This window comes from Zingiber officinale, chromosome 1A (genome assembly GCF_018446385.1).
Source record: "Zingiber officinale cultivar Zhangliang chromosome 1A, Zo_v1.1, whole genome shotgun sequence".
Classification (NCBI taxonomy): domain Eukaryota; kingdom Viridiplantae; phylum Streptophyta; class Magnoliopsida; order Zingiberales; family Zingiberaceae; genus Zingiber; species Zingiber officinale.
The window spans coordinates 157,699,086-157,718,148 of record NC_055987.1 but is presented as its reverse complement, the minus strand read 5'-3'; the positions used below and the strand labels follow the sequence as shown (position 1 = coordinate 157,718,148).

At 42.9% G+C, this 19,063-nt stretch overlaps 2 protein-coding genes across 2 annotated transcripts; both read left to right on the top strand.

The window, feature by feature from the left end:
• Positions 1–41: 41 nt before the first annotated feature.
• On the top strand, positions 42–3,729 carry LOC122038141 (leucine-rich repeat receptor-like kinase protein FLORAL ORGAN NUMBER1). The gene is made up of 3 exons (XM_042597756.1): positions 42–394; positions 490–3,127; positions 3,224–3,729. The coding sequence occupies exons 2-3, from the start codon at positions 523–525 to the stop codon at positions 3,559–3,561; spliced, it is 2,943 nt and encodes a 980-aa protein (XP_042453690.1). The 5' UTR covers positions 42–394; positions 490–522; the 3' UTR covers positions 3,562–3,729.
• An 821-nt stretch (positions 3,730–4,550) lies between these two features.
• Positions 4,551–5,318, top strand: LOC122005682 (E3 ubiquitin-protein ligase Iruka-like). Its single transcript, XM_042560808.1, has one exon. It carries the CDS (start codon positions 4,551–4,553, stop codon positions 5,316–5,318), a length of 768 nt encoding a protein of 255 aa, XP_042416742.1.
• The last annotated feature ends 13,745 nt before the right edge of the window (positions 5,319–19,063 follow it).

The window sequence follows — 19,063 nt, the reverse complement described above, 5'->3', positions numbered from 1 at the left end:
ATCAGCTTGGATTCCCAACTCAGCAACGAGCAGACATGGCAGTTTATTCCCTCCGTGTCCTCCATTCCATTTCCATTACATATCACGCGAATCAGAATAAAACGGAGGTGAAGGAATCCTGTTGGCCGATTCTGAAAGCTTTCCGCTTTTATATTTTTACCTTTTATTCCTTCTCCACTATCATATTCGCAGTCATTTTATCTAAATGACTCCCTGTTCCAAGATGCTTATAACCTGTCTTTTCTTTGATTCGCTCGCCCAGCCGTCCATTGCATTTCTATCTCTTACTGCCAAGAAGGATTCCTGTTCTAGAAATTAAAAGCATTCCACTAACGGGTGGGATTGAATGATGAGATGCTGTGAAATTGATAGAAAAAAAAAAGATAAAAAAAAAGTAATTCATCTTTACCTGTAATTACCTAATTTGATTCTTCTGCCTTTCTCCATTTCAGTTTGCTTCTCATGCATCGTGTGTTTTTTCTGTCAAAGGAGTTGTAGCGAGGTGCGTGGAGTAGATACAGCATGAAGCCAGAGATTGGACAATTGTTCCTTCTTTTTCTCTTCTGCGTCGTTACTGCTGCTTCCGAGGATGGAACTGGTGGAGATTACGGCGTTCTGATGACACTGAAGTCCAAATTGTTGGGGCCCGGAGGCTCCGGCCTTAGCGACTGGGGCGCCGCCCAATCCACTGAGCACTGCTCCTTCTCCGGCATCACCTGCGACGGCGACTCTCGAGTGGTCGCCGTCTGCATCACCTCTGTCCAGCTCAACGGCACTCTCCCGCCGGAGGTTGGCCTCCTCCGCCGCCTCGTCAACCTCACTCTCTCCAACGCCGGCGTCGTCGGCCCGCTTCCCCTGGAACTGACCTCCCTTCCCTCCCTCCGCTTCCTCAATATCTCCAACAACAACTTCTCCGGCGAGTTCCCCCACTGCGGCCCGGAGGGCTTTCCGGCGCTCGAGGTCCTGGATATCTACAATAACAATCTGACCGGCTTCCTCCCTCTGGGTCTAGCCACAGCGCCGCGGCTCCGGTACCTCCACCTCGGCGGCAACTTCTTTTACGGGAAAATCCCGGAGGCGTACTCCGAGATCAAGAACCTCGAGTACCTCGGCCTCAACGGTAACAGCCTCACTGGCCGTGTGCCCGCCAGCCTCAGCCGGCTCTCGAAGCTGAAGGAGATGTATATTGGATACTTCAATACGTTCTCCGGTGGGGTGCCGCCGCAGTTTGGGAGGATGTCGTCGTTGGTCCGGCTCGACATGGGAGGGTGCAACCTCACCGGCACCATTCCGGCGAGTCTAGGACAATTGAAGAATCTCGATACCCTGTTCCTCCAGATCAACAATCTGACCGGCACCATCCCCCCTGAACTCGGTGGACTCGCTCATCTGAAATCGCTCGACCTCTCCATCAACGAGCTCACCGGCGAGATACCGCAGAGCTTCGCGGAGCTGAAGGAGCTCACGCTGCTGAGCCTCTTCCGCAACCATATACAAGGTCCCATCCCGTCTTACATTGGAGAGCTTCCCAATCTCGAAGTGCTCCAACTGTGGGACAACAACTTTACCATGTGCCTCCCGGAGTCGCTTGGACGGAACGGCCGGTTCTTGAAGCTGGACGTGGCCTGGAACCGAATCACGGGGGCGATTCCACCGGATCTCTGCGCCAGCGGCCGGCTCGACACGCTGGTTATCATGGGCAATGGCCTGTACGGAGAGATTCCGGCCAAGCTCGGCAATTGCACTTCGCTGACTCGGGTTCGACTCGCGAAGAACTTCTTGAACGGGATGATCCCTGCTGGGTTCTTCAGTTTGCCCTCCAACACCATGCTCGAGCTCAACGATAACTACCTGTCCGGCGAATTGCCGACGGTGATGGCAGGCGATGTGCTTTCCAAACTCGACCTGTCGAACAATCTCATATCAGGCCCCATCCCGTCGGCGATTGGCAAGCTTTCCGCCTTACAAACTCTTTCGCTCGATTCGAATCGGTTCTCCGGCGCGATTCCGCCGGAGGTAGGGCAGCTAAAGAACCTGTCGAAGTTGGATTTGAGCGGAAACGACCTCAACGGTGAGATTCCCAAGGATCTCACACGCTGTTTGTCACTCGTCACCGTGGACCTCAGCCGGAATCAGTTAACTGGAAGCATTCCGAAGGAGGTCGTGGCGCTCCAAAATCTCAACACTTTAAACCTCTCCCGAAATAATATCTCAGGTGGAATCCCGACGGAGATTCAACGTATGCGGAGCCTCACCGCGTTCGACGTATCCTACAACCGCGTCTCAGGGCTGGTACCAGCGCAGGGCCAATTCCTAGTCTTCAACGAGAGCGGATTCGTGGGGAACCCGGAGCTCTGCGGCCCACGGCTCCAGTTGCCTTGCGTAGCGGCGGACGGAGGAGGTACGGTTGACCGGCAGCGGCGCAGTCTGAATGACGCCAAGCGGGTGCTGCCATTGGCGGGGCTCGCAGCGGTCGCCATCGTGCCCCTGCTCGCGGCGGCGGTGAAGGGCTGGAGGTGGTGGAGGGAAAGGAAGGGCCGGAAGAAGACTTGGAAGATGACGACGTTTCAAAAGCTGAACTTCACGGTGGAGGACGTGATGGAGTGCCTGAAGGAGGACAACGTGATTGGGAAGGGCGGCGCCGGGATCGTGTACAGGGGCAGCATGGCCAGCAGGGAGGAGGTGGCGATCAAGCGCCTCGTAGGCCGTGGCGGGGGGTCGGAGCACGACAGGGGGTTCACCGCCGAGGTGGCGACGCTGGGAAGGATCCGCCACCGCAACATCGTGCGCTTGTTGGGCTTCGTCTCCAACAGGGAGACCAATCTCCTGCTCTACGAGTACATGCCCCACGGGAGCTTGGGGGAGATGTTGCACAGCAGCAAGGGAGCGCACCTTGGGTGGCAGGCGCGGTGGCGCATCGCGGCGGAAGCCGCCAAGGGGCTCTGCTACCTCCACCATGATTGCTCTCCGCTCATCCTCCACCGCGACGTCAAGTCCAACAACATTCTCCTCGACTCCAACTTTGAGGCGCACGTCGCCGACTTTGGCCTAGCCAAGTTCCTCCATGACACCGGCGCCTCGGAGTGCGTCTCCTCCATCGCCGGCTCCTACGGCTACATCGCCCCCGGTAATTATATTAGTTAAAATCCCCAACCAACATCTCTCTTCCACTGATGATCAATCTACTCGGAAAACGTCTGCTTAAACCTAAATTCTCGCACAGAATACGCATACACACTTCGAGTGGACGAAAAGAGCGACGTGTATAGCTTCGGCGTGGTGTTGCTCGAGCTGATCACCGGGCAACGGCCAGTGGGCGGGTTCGGCGACGGCGTCGACATTGTGCGATGGGTCCGGAAGACGATATCGGAAGCGAATGCGGAGAGTGATGCAGCAGCCGTTATGTCGATTGTGGACGGCAGGCTGACGCCGAGTCCAGAGACGTTGATCACTAACCTGTTCAAGGTGGCAATGCTCTGCGTGGAGGAGCAGAGCACCGACCGGCCGACGATGAGGGAGGTGGTCCACATGCTCTCTAATCCCAATTCCGCCGCCCGCTGATGATCTCCTCCTCCATGGCTTATCATGCTCGTTCTTGATATATGATGATGTACATATTCACTTCTTTTGGTTGATTTATGCCCTGCTATATTAGAATTACTGAATCATATGTTTGAAGCATATTGTAATAATAATTTTGTAGTTGTAATACAATAATATGTGAGTGAATGGAGGATGAATTCAACAACAAGAAGTTAGTTTTTAATGGGTTCAGTTCCGATAAAAAGCTGCTTGGATAAGACAGGATAAGGAAACAATTTCCTTAACAGAAGCGAAGATAGCTAGCAACCAAAAGAACACTTTTTTTTTAAAAAAAAACAAAAATAGGTAGCAACAAAAGATTGTTAAATCGTTTTTTACTGTTTTTCTTTGTAGATTCATGAATGCTTACAAACACTAATTGAAAGAAAGAAAAAAAAAGAGTTTAATTATTGTATATACGTTATCAAAGATTATTGATGATACTTCTATTTGTTTGAGTTTTTTTTTCTTTCTATTTTTAGGTCTACACGAGGAATCAATGTTTGGACATCCAAAATTAAAACAGAGTTCCTAGCTGGTAAATTCGATTCTACCTGTACCGGCACTGCCCTCACCTCTCACATGCAAGTGAGTGGGACCCACCTGCATATCTGTGGGGTCCACCTCTTTTGTGAGAGGTGAGGGCAGTGCCCTTAAAGGTAGGATCGAATTAACCGTTCCTAGCTAATCACTTGACATAAAAAGTTGATGTATAAAATCATAACATATGGTTAATTCTTTAGGAAAGCTCGACAAAGTAGATGTCATAGAGGCTGATGGATTTATAATGAGCTAAATATCCTGTCAACATTAACCGTTAAAATTCTTTAACTACAGCTGTCTATTTCTAATTATACGGAAGATAGGAATCCAACGGTCACAAACCCGCCGATCGATAACTCTATCATCCGTCACTTGTCTCAGAGCTTTCCATCGCTTCTTGCGTCTTCTTCTTCATCTTCTTCTTCATGGATCCTTTACCTTGGAGAATCAACGCAGACAGCTCCGCCCCGTCGACGGTGATTCCTGGGTGGGCAGCCGACGCAGGCGGCGTTATTCTTCGCATTGAGGCGCGAGTGGTGTTACGGCTCTTGGCGGGTGACCAAGACATGATGCCGCCCCAATTGATCTCGCACTTTTGCCGGCGGAGGATTTCTTCTTCCGACGACGTCGCCGCCGAGGACTCCCGCTTCACCATCCCCCAGCCTTACTACCACATCAACCATGAGCCCACCTGGGAGGAGCAGACGCAGCGGATGTTCTACCGCGTCGCGGCGAATCACGTGCGCCCTGCCGACCTCGACCTTCTCGCTCAAGCTTTCCGCACATACACCTACGCCGTGCTCGACCTATTTCCGATCACGGATTTGGTCTGTATGGAGTTCTTCTCCGTCATTGAAATCCCCGACGCTCCTTCCTCTTCTGACAGCCACCTTCGCTATTTGATTCCTATGGAGACTTATGAATACTTTTTCGAGGACGACGACGATGTCGACGTCGTCCAGTTCGGCAGAGGGCCGTGGCGGGCGTCCGCAGAGGCGGTGGAGGGTCTTCGGATGGTGACTACGACGAGAGAAGAGAGCTCGTGTCCCATCTGTCTCGATGACTTGGAGGAGATGAGTCAGGTTCTGGCGATGCCTTGCGGCCATCCGTTTCACGAAGGGTGTCTGCTGGAGTGGCTGAAGCGTAGCAATTCTTGCCCCCTCTGCAGATTCTCACTTCCGGACCCTGAGTAGTCTCTGGATCTATTGCAATTGAGGAAAGAAATTTCTGATCAGTTCAACTATTTGTTGGTTTGATGATGATTGTTAGTTATGTTCTGCTGTAGATTACTGTATGATTGTTGTTGTTTGTTTGATCGGCAAGACTGCCAATTTGATGATGTAAATGTCAACTATATTTTTTGATCGATCAACAACTATATTTCTTGATCGATCAGTAAATTCTTAGTTACAATTTGATTCTGTTTGGTCATTCACAGTTCATCGATTTTTTGGTGTTACCCTTTACTCGCTAAACAGAGGAACATGGGTGATGATATAAGAACTAAGCTATTTCTTCAAACTTGATTTGATTTTTTTTTAAAAATTAATTTATTATTTTGTTAGGTTTTAAGTTTGGGCAAACAAATTAAAGTGATGAATGAATACACCAAACTTATTGTATTTAATATGATTTAATTGGTGGTTTGATAATAATTTTTCGTTCTATTATAAGGAATTAAAAAAATGATCTATTTTAAAATTTAAATTTAAAACGAAATCAACTTTTTTCCCTTCTTTAATTTCACTCAAATAAACATAGCATTGTTCCCAACAAGTGGATCTGTTCGCTAGCTAAACAGTAGACTTATTTATTGAACCAAACTTGTTGAAAACTTTCCACTAAATTCATTTAATAAATTTGCAAATGGACTTAAATTGATATATTTTTTTAAAGATAAAAAAAAAATCAAAAGTACATCCTAAATTACATAAATACTTTAAAAAAAAAAAAATCAAAAGGATATTCAATTATATTATTTATCTCAAAAATATCCTTATTTCTAGTACTATTATAACAACTATAATTAATTGTTAAAATATGTAGCAACTACTCTATAACTATTACAATAATTACAATACTAATCCAATGCTAATAGTATATTAGTATGGCAAATCTAAGATTTTATGTTTTGGTATACGATGACTTGCTCTATAAAAATATCATCGTAGGCCAACATGATGAACCTGTTGGCAATCGGCAACCCAAATTCTTAGCTTCCTCAGTCCTATGTAGGGGTGAGCAATCAACAACCCAAACTCTTCCTCCGTCCTAGGGGCTGTGGCCAGGGGCATAGTCAGGATTTTCGATTAGGAGGGACAATTTTTAAAAATTCATGAAACGAGAAAGGAATAACTTATAACTCTTGGAAGATCATTGCTTTTGAGAAAAATAGAGAAGATAAAATAGAGAGGAAGAAGTAAAAAATGGAGAACTTTACTTTCTTCATTAGCAACCTTGATTAGTTTCGATGAGCTCGGTAACAACACAAAGAAAGCAAGGTAAGACAACATGACTATTTTGTTGTGCCAAAAAAATCCTAAAAAATAGTAAAAGAGGAAGAAGATATGGAGGTTGATAGCTAATTGATCTTGTTACTATAAGAGGGCAGCAACTGGTGTTGTATTTCTTGTTTGTTGGAGAAGAGAAATGAGAAGAAAAAAGCTCTTGTGCTTCAGAAGAGGAGAGAAAAAAATTGTAGGTTTACCAACGTTGGAGAAGAGAAGGAGAAGAAGCAAATGAGGAAGAAGAGGAAGAAAAAAAATAAAAGAGAGAAATGGGTGAAGGGGTTGCATATGGTACGACGGGGATGTAACATGCATAGGGAGAAGAGGGAGAAGAGGGAGAGAAAAAAATGAAAGGTTTCGTCAAAAATATCCTAATTCAAATCAATTAAACTTGGTTAAATATTAAACTTGGTTCGGTCATAACTCAACTTCAAATCAATTTCAATTTGAACCAACATAATTTTTATCTCCATATTTACCCGTTGAATTTAGTTCAAACTCGATTCAATTTTAATTTAGCTTCCTTACTTTGTGCCCTACGATTTAGTTCATCCGTTTATTATTATATATTTTATTTTTAAAATCCAATACTTAACATTTCAAATTGTGATATTTCCTCGTAGAAGTGGTACAAATGGATAACTTAGGTCATGAAATTTCCAAATATGTGATCAATTTCAATTTTCGACATTGAATGGTGATGAATCAACTACTCACAGTGACGATAAGGAATTTCAAATATATATATATATATATAATTTTTTTAATAAAATTTGAGAGGGGGCGGTCGCACCCCCTCTCCTTAAGGTGGATACGCCCCTGGCTGTGGCTCCCTGGCTGTAGCTGCTATAATTGTTTAATAGTTGCTTAGGTAATTGCTATAATAATGTACTAGCTAATATATTATTGTATCAGTTAGGATTTAGGATTAGAATTTAGAGTTCAAATTTAAAATTTAGAGTTTTGTAATTTTAACCAACTAAAAATAATTTTGATTAAATTTAAGTAATTTTAATCCAATAAAACATTTTGACATAATAATATTATATATATAGTAATTTTGATTAAAATGAAAATAATCAATGACCTCACAAAATATAATGGTACAATAGTTAGACCCTCCAATAGATAATTAAGTGATCTAAGATTCGAATATAATCTCTAGTGAAAATTAGATCTAAAAATACTAACAACAAAATTTTTATGGAGCCAAACTAATTACTCCTAAAATTAATTAGTCTTAAGAATTAGAGACATAATATCAATTTTTAAAAAGTTATAGAGTGACTGTGACAATCAAATAAAGATTACTTTTATTAAAAAATATATGGGGCGGAGGTTCTTTTTTCACATTGATGTCCTTTTAATTTTGTTTGACTTTTAATATTTCTGTTTTTATTTTTTTAAATGAAAGATAAACTAATAAAATAATTTTTTTATATAATATGATTGGGTTCGTTGTGGATGTTCTATTTATAATTTGTTCTACTCATTACTCATTTCTTGTATTCGTTCAAGATATCATGAGTTACAAAATAAGTGAGTAAGAAGTTGGAGTTTCGAAATATCATATGTTTAAGTTAAATTGAAATTTTGAATTCTCTAACGACTTAATTAGTTAAACTTGGAGTTTTGATTTGGTCTTCAAGTTAAATTTATAAATTAGTTTAATTGATGAAAAATTAATAATGTATTCTCATTTAAATCTAATCGTTTGAGTGTTTTAAAGTTCAAATGAAAAAACTTGACCTAATAAATTAACAATTGATTTTGTGGACTAAATGTATATATATGATGTACGATCATTTATTATATTCCATAGAAAAAATACACTAATTCTAAATACGCCTATTTGAAGTATTTATCCGATTTAGTTTAATTACCTGTCATCTAGTTACCTAATTCGGTTACTGATAACATAATTATTTTGTTGACCAAACAATAATCAGTAACTGAATTATCATGAATAGGTAAAATTTGTCACAATCTAACCAATATATCTGATTTAATTTCGAAGTTAAAATTGTTGAGGAATTATCGAAAAAATAGATGGGAAAACAAAAAAAAAATTTAAATAAATTGAGTTTAACGGTTTAATCCAAAATATCGTAGATTTTATGGTTGCTCTATATATATAATACAACCGGAAGACTCAACTTGCACCGGCTACTTCATGCATGTTTCATTGCACTGCCGTCAACATTGCTGCTTCTAAATAAGTCCTCCCAATGGAACCTTCATCTCCGACGGTCATCGCCCCTGTAGAGGACGTTGTTCTGATGGATCTTCTGTCACGCATAACCATCTCATCGAGCGTAGAACACACACATGCTCGGCAAGGTCGCTTGATTCCAGCGCCGTCAGCCCCACCCCGATTATCCATCCACTTCTCTCTTTTGACGTATCCATCCCGAGAGCCCCCGAACGACCAAGCCAACGTCATCTTTCATAGATCATTCGACCTCCTCATGCAAGAGCAGGCATGGGAAAGGGAAGCACGGGCGATGTTGGCGCAAGTGGCAGCCGATTACGTGGAGCCTGTTAACCTAGACTTTATCGCACAAGTATTCTGCTGGTACACCTCCTTCTCCGTCCACCGGGTACCCATGATGAATGTTGTTTCGATGGAGTTATCTTCCACCATTTTTGTCCGCACAAATTATTCGGCCACCATTAGCCTCCTGAGCATTAGTGACGACGATGACGATGATGATGATTATAACGACGATGACAATGACGACTATAATGATTATGATGATGACGACGATGATGATGATGATGAGGACGATGATGATGAGGATGACTACATGGACTTAGTCGTCGACGATGACAACTTCGACTTAGTCGTGGACGATGACTATCATGCCTACTTTGACAGAGGTTCTAGGCCAGCATCTGCAGCGGCGGTGGAGGGCCTCAAGATGGTCATGGATGAGGAATCGGACTCTTGTTCCATATGTCTGGAGAATTTGGGGATAACGGCTCCAATGTTGGCGATGCCTTGCAGCCATCTCTTCCATCCGGGGTGTCTAAAGAAATGGTTGGAACGGAGTTGTTCATGCCCTCTCTGTCGCTTCTCGCTTCCTCAAGAACAATGGTAGCTTAATAGCTCAATGATCTACAATTCCTCATCGTTCATTTATCTCATATTCATTCTTCCATTTGCTTTGTTCTGCTTTAGACTCTAGATGCTCTGTTTAATTAGGGTTTCATGTGCTCCAATTATGATTAAGAGCATATTGATATTAGGTATGGTGCAAATATTTTTTACTTCATGATTAATTAGTAAATTCTTTGCAAAATATTATCTGTTGGATTTTACTCATGGTCATGCCAAACTACATTAATTTCCTGTTATGGTTTCTTTTCTTCTTTTTGCATATGCTTTATTTCAACTCGAATAACATAAAATTAGATTGAATGCTTCGTGTTTCACAAGAAAGGGGTGGTGCACGCGCTTTGTCAGTGAAAGATGAAATAATTGAATTAACACCGTAAAAGAAACCTCATTTCAGAATCATTAATAATACAAGATTACTGACAGAATTAATATTTTGTCAGGAATCCTGAAAATAATTAGAGCACTAATATGTACACTTCTCCTCTTCGCGTGTGTGTTTGGTCTTTGACTATTCTCTCATTTCCAGTGATCTTCGGGTAAGTTCTCTCCTTTCCCATTCTTTTATCCCCTTCCCGATCTCCGTCGGCGGCTAGCACCTAGCTGGTGGCTTTGCCGGCTGCTAGCACGCGGCTAGCGGCTTTGTTGGTCGCAAGCATGTGGTTGGCAACTTTATAGGCCACTAGAACATGGCTGGAGGCTTTTATGCTAGCCATCACGCGGCTGATGGCCAGCCACGTGCTGTCGACTTTCCCGGCCGCTAGTATGCGGCTGGCAATTTTTCAAGCAGCCAACCTTGTGCTGGCGGCTTTGTAGGCCGCTAATCGCACGCTGGCGGCTTTGCCGGCAGCCAGCATGACGTCAGCGGTTGTGCCAGCCGCTAGCAAACGATCGACGGTTTTGCCGGCTGTTGGCAGCATGGTCAGCTGTCAGATGTACAGCCGGCTACTAATGTTGGTGCAATATCCCTCAGGTCAAGGTTGACCTGGGTAACCAAGCTGAGTCTTGGTTTAGGTTTAGATGTTTGACAATAAGATATTGATTGAAGAACAGTCAAGTAGGTCACGGTTGACTGGATACTTGACTGGGAAGTCCTAACTGGGATGTTAGGCAAAATGAAAGACCTAGTGAGTGAAGCTAGGCAGTATGAAAGTCCTGGTGAGTGAAGCCAGGTAGAAGAGAAGTCCTGGTGAGTGAAGCCAGGTAGAAGGAAGTCCTAGTGAGTGAAGCTAGGCAGATGGAAATCCTGGTGAGTGAAGCCAGGTGAAAGTCCTAGTGAGTGAAGCTAGGCAGATGGAAATCTTGGTGAGTGAAGCCAAGTGAAAGTCCTAGTGAGTGAAGCTAGGCAGATGGAAATCCTGGTGAGTGAAGCCAGGTGAAAGTCCTAGTGAGTGAAGCTAGGCAGATGGAAAACCCTAGTGAGTGAAGCTAGGTGAAAGCCCTGGTGAGTGAAGCCAGGCAAGGGAAAATCCAGATGGATCAAGGATGATCGGACATCTGGTGCTGGGAAGTCCAAGTAGGTCAAAGGATTGACTGGATACTTGGCATGAAAGAAAAGTCCAAGTAGGTCAAAGGGATTGACCGGATACTTGGCACAGAGAAAAGTCCAAGTGGGTCAAAGGGATTGACCGGACACTTGGTAAGGGAGTCCTAGCAGGTCAAGGGAGTGACTAGATGCTAGGCATGACATACCAACAGGTCAAGGTTGACCGGATGTTGGTTTGGGAGGTTTGGGACTTGGTTTTGGACAAAAATCAAGTGCTGGATCGATCAGTGGATCGATCCAGACCTGTCCCAGCGAACAGAGAGCTTCTGGATCGATCCGTGGATTGATCCAGAGGTCCCAATCGATCAGTGGATCGATTGGGACGCGGCTGCTTCGCGCGATAAGCGCTGGATCGATCCGTGGATCGATCCAGGCGCGTTTCCAGAGCACAGAGGCGCTCTGGATCGATCCGTGGATCGATCCAAAGCCTCCCCGATCTATTGGGAACATTCGAATCGATCGGGATCCGACCGTTGACATCGTTTATAGCTGCAGGCGTTCGATGGCTGCGGCAACCCTTTCACCGATACACTCCAGAGCTCTCGCCAACTCCTCCACAGCGCTCACAAAGCTCAGATCGCCAGTTCTTGAAGGATCTTGGAAGCTCTCCAAGTCAAGAGGCGGATCAAAGCCAAGAAGAGAAGCTAGGGTTAGGGTTTTGTACTCATTGTAAGCTTGTAAGCTTGTATTTCTTGTATCCTTTCCCTCTCTTCTTGTATTGAGTCTTGTAGGGCTTCTCCGCCTTTGGTAGTTACCATAAAGGAGAGTTTTATTTAGTGGAGGGTGTGTGTGTTGGTGTGGATCCTTGGATTAGTCACCTCTTGTGAGGTGGATACCAAGTAAAACCAACCGTGTTAGCGTTGTGTGTTTGTTTCTGTATTTTCCGCTGCACATCTTTGAAGGAACAAGCAACGCCGAGCACCGAGCGAACGCGACGAGTTATTCACCCCCCTCTAGCTACTTTTGGTCCTAACAAGTGGTATCAGAGTGAGGCCGCTCTTCACCGGAATCATCGCCGGAAGGGTCAAGCATAACAATAAAAGCTAGAGGGTGAAGAAGGTGAAGCAAATTCTTCAAGTTCAAGACTTTATCAAGCTCAACTTCAAGATGCAATTCTAAGATGGACTTGGATTTGACACAAGGGTGGCTCCACCATACACATCGGCAAGCTTCGATTCTTGGAGATCAAGAATCGAAAACTTTCTTATGATGGAGATAGAGCAATGGTTTGCTCTAATGGAAGGCTTCAAAGCTCCAACAAACTCCAAGGGCAAGCTTCTAAAGAAAAGCAGATGGAGCTCAGAGCAAATTCAAAGGGGCGAGGCAAATGACAAAGTGACCAAGCTTCTGGTCAACTTATTGCCTAGCCACATCTTGGCTCGAGTTGGAGAATTCGAAGATGCCAAGGAGCTTTGGAGCAAATTGGCCAAGCTTCATGAAGAGATCCCCTCCACTGTACAAGATCATGAAGAATCCAAAGAGGGTGACTCTTTGGAGCAAGACCAAAAGGAGGATTCCGAGGTTGATAGATGCTCAACCTCCGAAGAAGAGGAAATCCAAGATGCTTCATCCTCAAGGGAATGCAACGAAGGGAACAAGGAGGGAGCATACTCCTTGTTTCATATTCAAGATGATGAAGCCTCCACCTCTAGGATTGAGGGGGAGCAATCCTTGGTGACACCGGATCAAGAAGAAGGAGAAGCTTCTACATCCGGGTCAAGTGAAGAAGAAGAAGATGGTGCCACCTCTGAAATTCAAGAAATATCAAATGGAGGAGCAAGTGCCATCCCTATACAAGAAGGTATAAATATTTCAATTAATAATAAAAATCATATAATATGTTTTGAGTGTAGGGAACATGGGCACTATAAGAGCAAGTGTCCCAACTTGGCCAAGAAGAAGGGCCAAGTGGCACAAAAGGGCAAGGAGAAGCCCAAGGAGACCACCCCCGGGACAAAGAAGAGCAAGGAGCACATTGTGTGCTTTTTGTGTCAACAAAAAGGGCATTACCGAAGTCAATGCCCCAAGGGGAAGAAGATGGTCAAGGCTCAAGGAGGCACTAGTCAAGGGGGAGCCTCCAAGGTAAAAAGGAAGGTAACTTTCGTTGAGCCTATTCCCTTGCAAAATGGTAAAAAGCATGCTAGGTCAAATTTTTATCATTTTAATGCGATTTACCATAAGAATAGGAAGCATGAGGGCCTTAAGGAAAAACATGTGGCCCTACATGCCAAAACTACCCAACCTAAGGTTAGGAAGGTAGATAGACACTTAGGCAATAACTCTAAAGATTTTAGATACAAGCCCAAAAACAAATATGCTCATGAATCAAATGAAAAATCTAAAACTAAGGACTTAGTGATAGAAAATCAAGTCTTGAGGTCAAGACTTGATAAAATGGAAAAGACCCTAAAAAGGATGGAAAATATCCTATTAGGGCAAAGTGAGCATAACTTAGGTTTAGGAAAATCAAAGCCATCCAATGGCCATAAAGGTTTGGGATACAAACCAAAAGCTAAGAAGGATGTGCCTAGTTATCATAGGGTTCCATATAGTTATGGAACGAACCCTAAGTCTAGAGGTCAAGTCAAGGATACAAGGGAAGATATCCCTAGAAGTATCTTTGCAACCAAAGTGACTAAGACTTCTAAGAAGTCTAAGAAAGTCACGAACAAGGTTACAAGGGAGGCTATCCCTAGAATTGACCTAGAAAATGTGACCAAGGCTTCTAAGAAGCCCAACAAGGTCACTAGGAAGGTATCTAGGGAAGTTATCCCTAGTGAGTACCTAGAGCATCCAAGGAGCACCAATAGGTGTTGGGTTCCTAGGAGCATCTTCTCTACCCCATAGATGGGTTAGAGAGTGTCAACTCCGATTAGAAGGGTAGTTAACCCAACTTTGAGGAAATTGACACTCAAGGAGCATTTTCAAGGTTTTTGTTAACCTTTGAAAATGAAATGGAATTATTATTTACTCCTCGAAAGAGTAAAATGTGCCAAATTGGAGAAGTATTGATTTTATTTTAAAGTGGCACAAATTTGAGAAAACACAAGAACTACCAAGTTGGGATTTTGGTATGTTCTTAGGAAATTAAAAGCAAACTAAGCCTTAATTTAAAAGTGCTACTCTTGTGGAAAAATGGAATATGCCAACATTTGAGGACATGTTTATTTTCAATTGGCATACATTAAATCAAGGAAATTAGAAATGCCAAATTTAGGCTTTGGCATTCTCTTGTAGCATTTTAGGGCAATCTAGGTTTAAGGTGTAAGTTTAGCTAAGACTTTAAGGATACTTAGATAGTTAATCTAGGTATATTTTATTTATGCTAAACCTTGCCATGATTGTTTGCCCATCATATGCCATGACATCATGTCTATTTTTGCATTCATGTTTTATTATGAAAATCCAAAATACCATGTCATGACATTCATACATCATGTAGTAATAGGATATTTTCTTTTGAAAATTATTTTCTGTTGATGTATGCCATAACATAATCATGCATTAAGTTTAATTCCTTGTAATTAAGGACAAATGGCATTTAACGACACTTATTGACAAGTGACATCCTAGGTGGATGTCTAACATTTCTAAAATGCCTAGATAAATATGCATGATCCCTAGATTAGGGCAAAAACCAAAATCTACATCTCACAAAGACTATAAGGTGATTTGTATGTGTTTTAGTGCATATTATATACAAGTGAGATGTTAGGATGATGAACAAAACTCAAGATGTTGATTTAGTGCATTCTTTTGAGTTTTAGATTCATCAAAACACATAGTTATGTGTTTTCCCATCATTGGGAAAGCTAATGTACAAGTCATGTGCATTAAGCCCAAGGAATGTGATGGGATATTGGTTTTGAAAATGTTTTTAAAATGTTTTTGGAAAACCTTGGTGAAGACTATCTTTTGATAGTAATCACCATTGAATAGTTAGACACAAACTTGAAGAAAAACACTAAAGTTTTTGTAAGTTTTCAAGTTTGTGTCAATCTTTGAAAATATGATGTATTTTCATAGAAAGCTATTTTTCCATGATTAAGTATGTCCTAAATAATGTCTACACGAAATTTCATAATTTTTGGATTTTTGTAGAATTTTCTAAGGGTTTCTGAAGTTGACTGAAATGGAATTTCAGCAACTATCAGAGCTCCGATCGATCCATGGATCGATTGGAGTTCCATGAATCGATCCATGGATCGATTCAAACGGCAATTCCCGCGAGCAGAAGCTCGCTGGATCGATCAGCCGATCGATCCAGGGAGTCTGAATCGATCAGTGGATCGATTCAGAAAGGTTCAATCGATTGGAACCCAACTCCAATCGATCCAAGTTGCTGATTTTGGCTGGGAAGGCCTGATTTCAACATCTTTGAACCTCTTTGAGTCTAGGTAACCATTCCAAACCCCTTAAATACATTTGTATACATACAAAGGGTGTTTTCATGTTGAAAACAAGGATGGATTGGTTAACGAAGACTAAGTAGAAGTTTAGGTTGAGGTTGTTTCAAATTTTGAATATTTGAACCTCAAAACTTCTAAATTTGGGTTTCCTAATGGTTTAGGGATTCCAAGTCATTGTTGGTGCAATGATAGAAGTTACCACCATGTCTTTAGGGGGAGGGACTCTTTAAAGACATGAAAATTATTTTTCATGAACCTTGGAAGGTGGTTAACCTTCTGTTGTGAACTTGCTCAAGGTTGAGCATTTAAACTTGAAATGGGGAGAAATGGGGAGTGGATATCCTCATTATTTCAAGTGGACACTCAAGTGGTAGATAATGCTCAAGGTTGGGTAGTTGTCTACATTGAGGGAGAAGTTAAGGATAAATGAAGGGTATGGGACCTTCATTATCGTGTTGATCACAACGAGTGATGTTGTGAACAACGATGAGCAACTCTTCAGGGGGAGAGTCTTCAACAAATGGATTTGTTGAAGTGTGCCCAGAATTGGAGCATAGGTTGATGTGTGTCCAACGATGGGTTGATGTGTGCCAATAGGGGGAGAATGTATGGTTAAGTTTAGGCTTTCATTACCTATGGGAAGGTCATAGGGGGAGAATGAAAGGATCATAGGGGGAGAATAAAAGGACTCATGAAAGGGAGTAAGTTAGGCTTCCATTACCTAGAGGGAGTTTGCCCTCTTAGGGGGAGAATGAAGAGCTTAACTTATGCTTTCATTACCTAGTGGCATGAAGAAGGAGGCTATGGGATTAGCCTAACTTACATATGAGATTGTAAGTGTTATTGTGGTATTGTCAAACATCAAAAAGGGGGAGATTGTTGGTGCAATATCCCTCAGGTCAAGGTTGACCTGGGTAACCAAGCTGAGTCTTGGTTTAGGTTTAGATGTTTGACAATAAGATATTGATTGAAGAACAGTCAAGTAGGTCACGGTTGACTGGATACTTGACTGGGAAGTCCTAACTGGGATGTTAGGCAAAATGAAAGACCTAGTGAGTGAAGCTAGGCGATGAAAGTCCCGGTGAGTGAAGCCAAGCACCGGTGAGTGAAGCCAGGTGAAGGAAGTCCTAGTGAGTGAAGCTAGGCGATGGAAATCTGGTGAGTGAAGCCGGTGAAAGTCCTAGTAAGTGAAGCTAGGCGGATGGAAATCCGTGAGTGAAGCCAAGTGAAAGTCCTAGTGAGTGAAGCTAGGCGGATGGAAATCACAGTGAGTGAAGCCGGTGAAAGTCCTAGTGAGTGAAGCTAGGCGGATGGAAAACCCTAGTGAGTGAAGCTAGGTGAAAGCCCTGGTGAGTGAAGCCAGGTAAAAATCCGGATGGATCAAGGATGATCGGACATCTGGTGCTGGGAAGTCCAAGTAGGTCAAAGGATTGACTGGATACTTGGCATGAAAGAAAAGTCCAAGTAGGTCAAAGGGATTGACCGGATACTTGGCACAGAGAAAAGTCCAAGTGGGTCAAAGGGATTGACCGGACACTTGGTAAGGGAGTCCTAGCAGGTCAAGGGAGTGACTAGATGCTAGGCATGACATACCAACAGGTCAAGGTTGACCGGATGTTGGTTTGGGAGGTTTGGGACTTGGTTTTGGACAAAAATCAAGTGCTGGATCGATCAGTGGATCGATCCAGACCTGTCCCAGCGAATAGAGAGCTTCTGGATCGATCCGTGGATCGATCCAGAGGTCCCAATCGATCAGTGGATCGATTGGGACGCGGCTGTTTCGCGCGATAAGCGCTGGATCGATCCGTGGATCGATCCAGGCGCGTTTCCAGAGCACAGAGGCGCTCTGGATCGATCCGTGGATTGATCCAAAGCCTCCCCGATCGATTGGGAACATTCGAATCGATCGGGATCCGACCGTTGACATCGTTTATAGCTGCAGGCGTTCGATGGCTGCGGCAACCCTTTCACCGATACACTCCAGAGCTCTCGCCAACTCCTCCACAGCGCTCACAAAGCTCAGATCGCCAGTTCTTGAAGGATCTTGGAAGCTCTCCAAGTCAAGAGGCGGATCAAAGCCAAGAAGAGAAGCTAGGGTTAGGGTTTTGTACTCATTGTAAGCTTGTAAGCTTGTATTTCTTGTATCCTTTCCCTCTCTTCTTGTATTGAGTCTTGTAGGGCTTCTCCGCCTTTGGTAGTTACCATAAAGGAGAGTTTTATTTAGTGGAGGGTGTGTGTGTGTTGGTGTGGATCCTTGGATTAGTCACCTCTTGTGAGGTGGATACCAAGTAAAACCAACCGTGTTAGCGTTGTGTGTTTGTTTCTGTATTTTTCGCTGCACATCTTTGAAGGAACAAGCAACGCCGAGCACCGAGCGAACGCGACGAGCTATTCACCCCCCCCTCTAGCTACTTTTGGTCCTAACAACTAATTGGCCGGTCGTTAGCCGACAACACAGCTAACTGCAAGCTCAGCAAGCCAATATTTTCATCTCGCCCTATCGCAAGCTCGCGGCTACAAGCTCGATTCGCCACATACTCTTATGTTAAATTTGTTTGTGATAAAATTTCACTAATTTTTTTTGTTGTAGTATATTGCATTTGTTTCTCTTCTTCGGCTAGACTACTCTTCTTTAGGTATAATTTAATATATAATAAATATGAGATATTTTACATAGTTGAATTTAGATGTAGTCATTTCGTGACTTTAGTGTTGATATATTTATATTTATGTTAATTTTAAAGCTCATTATCTTTTGGTTGGATCCAAAAAGATAGCATTGTTTGTTATTTGTTTGATTTGAAATCTTGTTTTTTTTTATTTAAGTTGATAGATACTACAAGTTCAATATATGGAAAAATAATTAAGATTTTTTTTTGTTTACTAAGTTGAATATTCAATAGAAAATGAACATTATGTCTGATCTAACCTATTAGGTTATTAAATGAAAATTACCTACACTATATTATGTTTGATAGCTTTATTTAATCATAAATCAAATTATACAAGATTAATAGTATTTTAAATTATATTTTTATTAGGCGACAATGTCTAAGAACAAATCTTGGATGTATAATCGATTAGAAAATAAATTTATTAAAAATAATTTTATTGCAGAAGTTGAAGATGTTGGAACCCCAAGGTTGTTTTGATGTGATCAACAAGTTAAGTTAGGTCCTGTGGTATTTTAACCTTGTGTCTAAGTGTGCAGGAGCTTAGGAGCACAAGTAGTCGAGCGGAAGACGCAGCTAACGAGAAGGACGACACGGGAGCGAGCCGACGGGCTCGATGCGTCCGAGGGACGAGGCGCTGTGGAAGAGTACACCGACGGACAAGAAGGAAGCGTGCGGTGGTTTCG

What these genes read in the sequence shown, in the direction of transcription:
- LOC122038141 (XM_042597756.1), top strand. Translation starts at nt 523, where the DNA reads ATGAAGCCAGAGATTGGACAATTGTTCCTTCTTTTTCTCTTCTGCGTC. An exon ending in CTACGGCTACATCGCCCCCG is followed by an intron (nt 3,128 to 3,223) that starts GTAATTATATTA and finishes ATTCTCGCACAG; the next exon opens with AATACGCATACACACTTCGA.
- LOC122005682 (XM_042560808.1), top strand. Translation starts at nt 4,551, where the DNA reads ATGGATCCTTTACCTTGGAGAATCAACGCAGACAGCTCCGCCCCGTCG.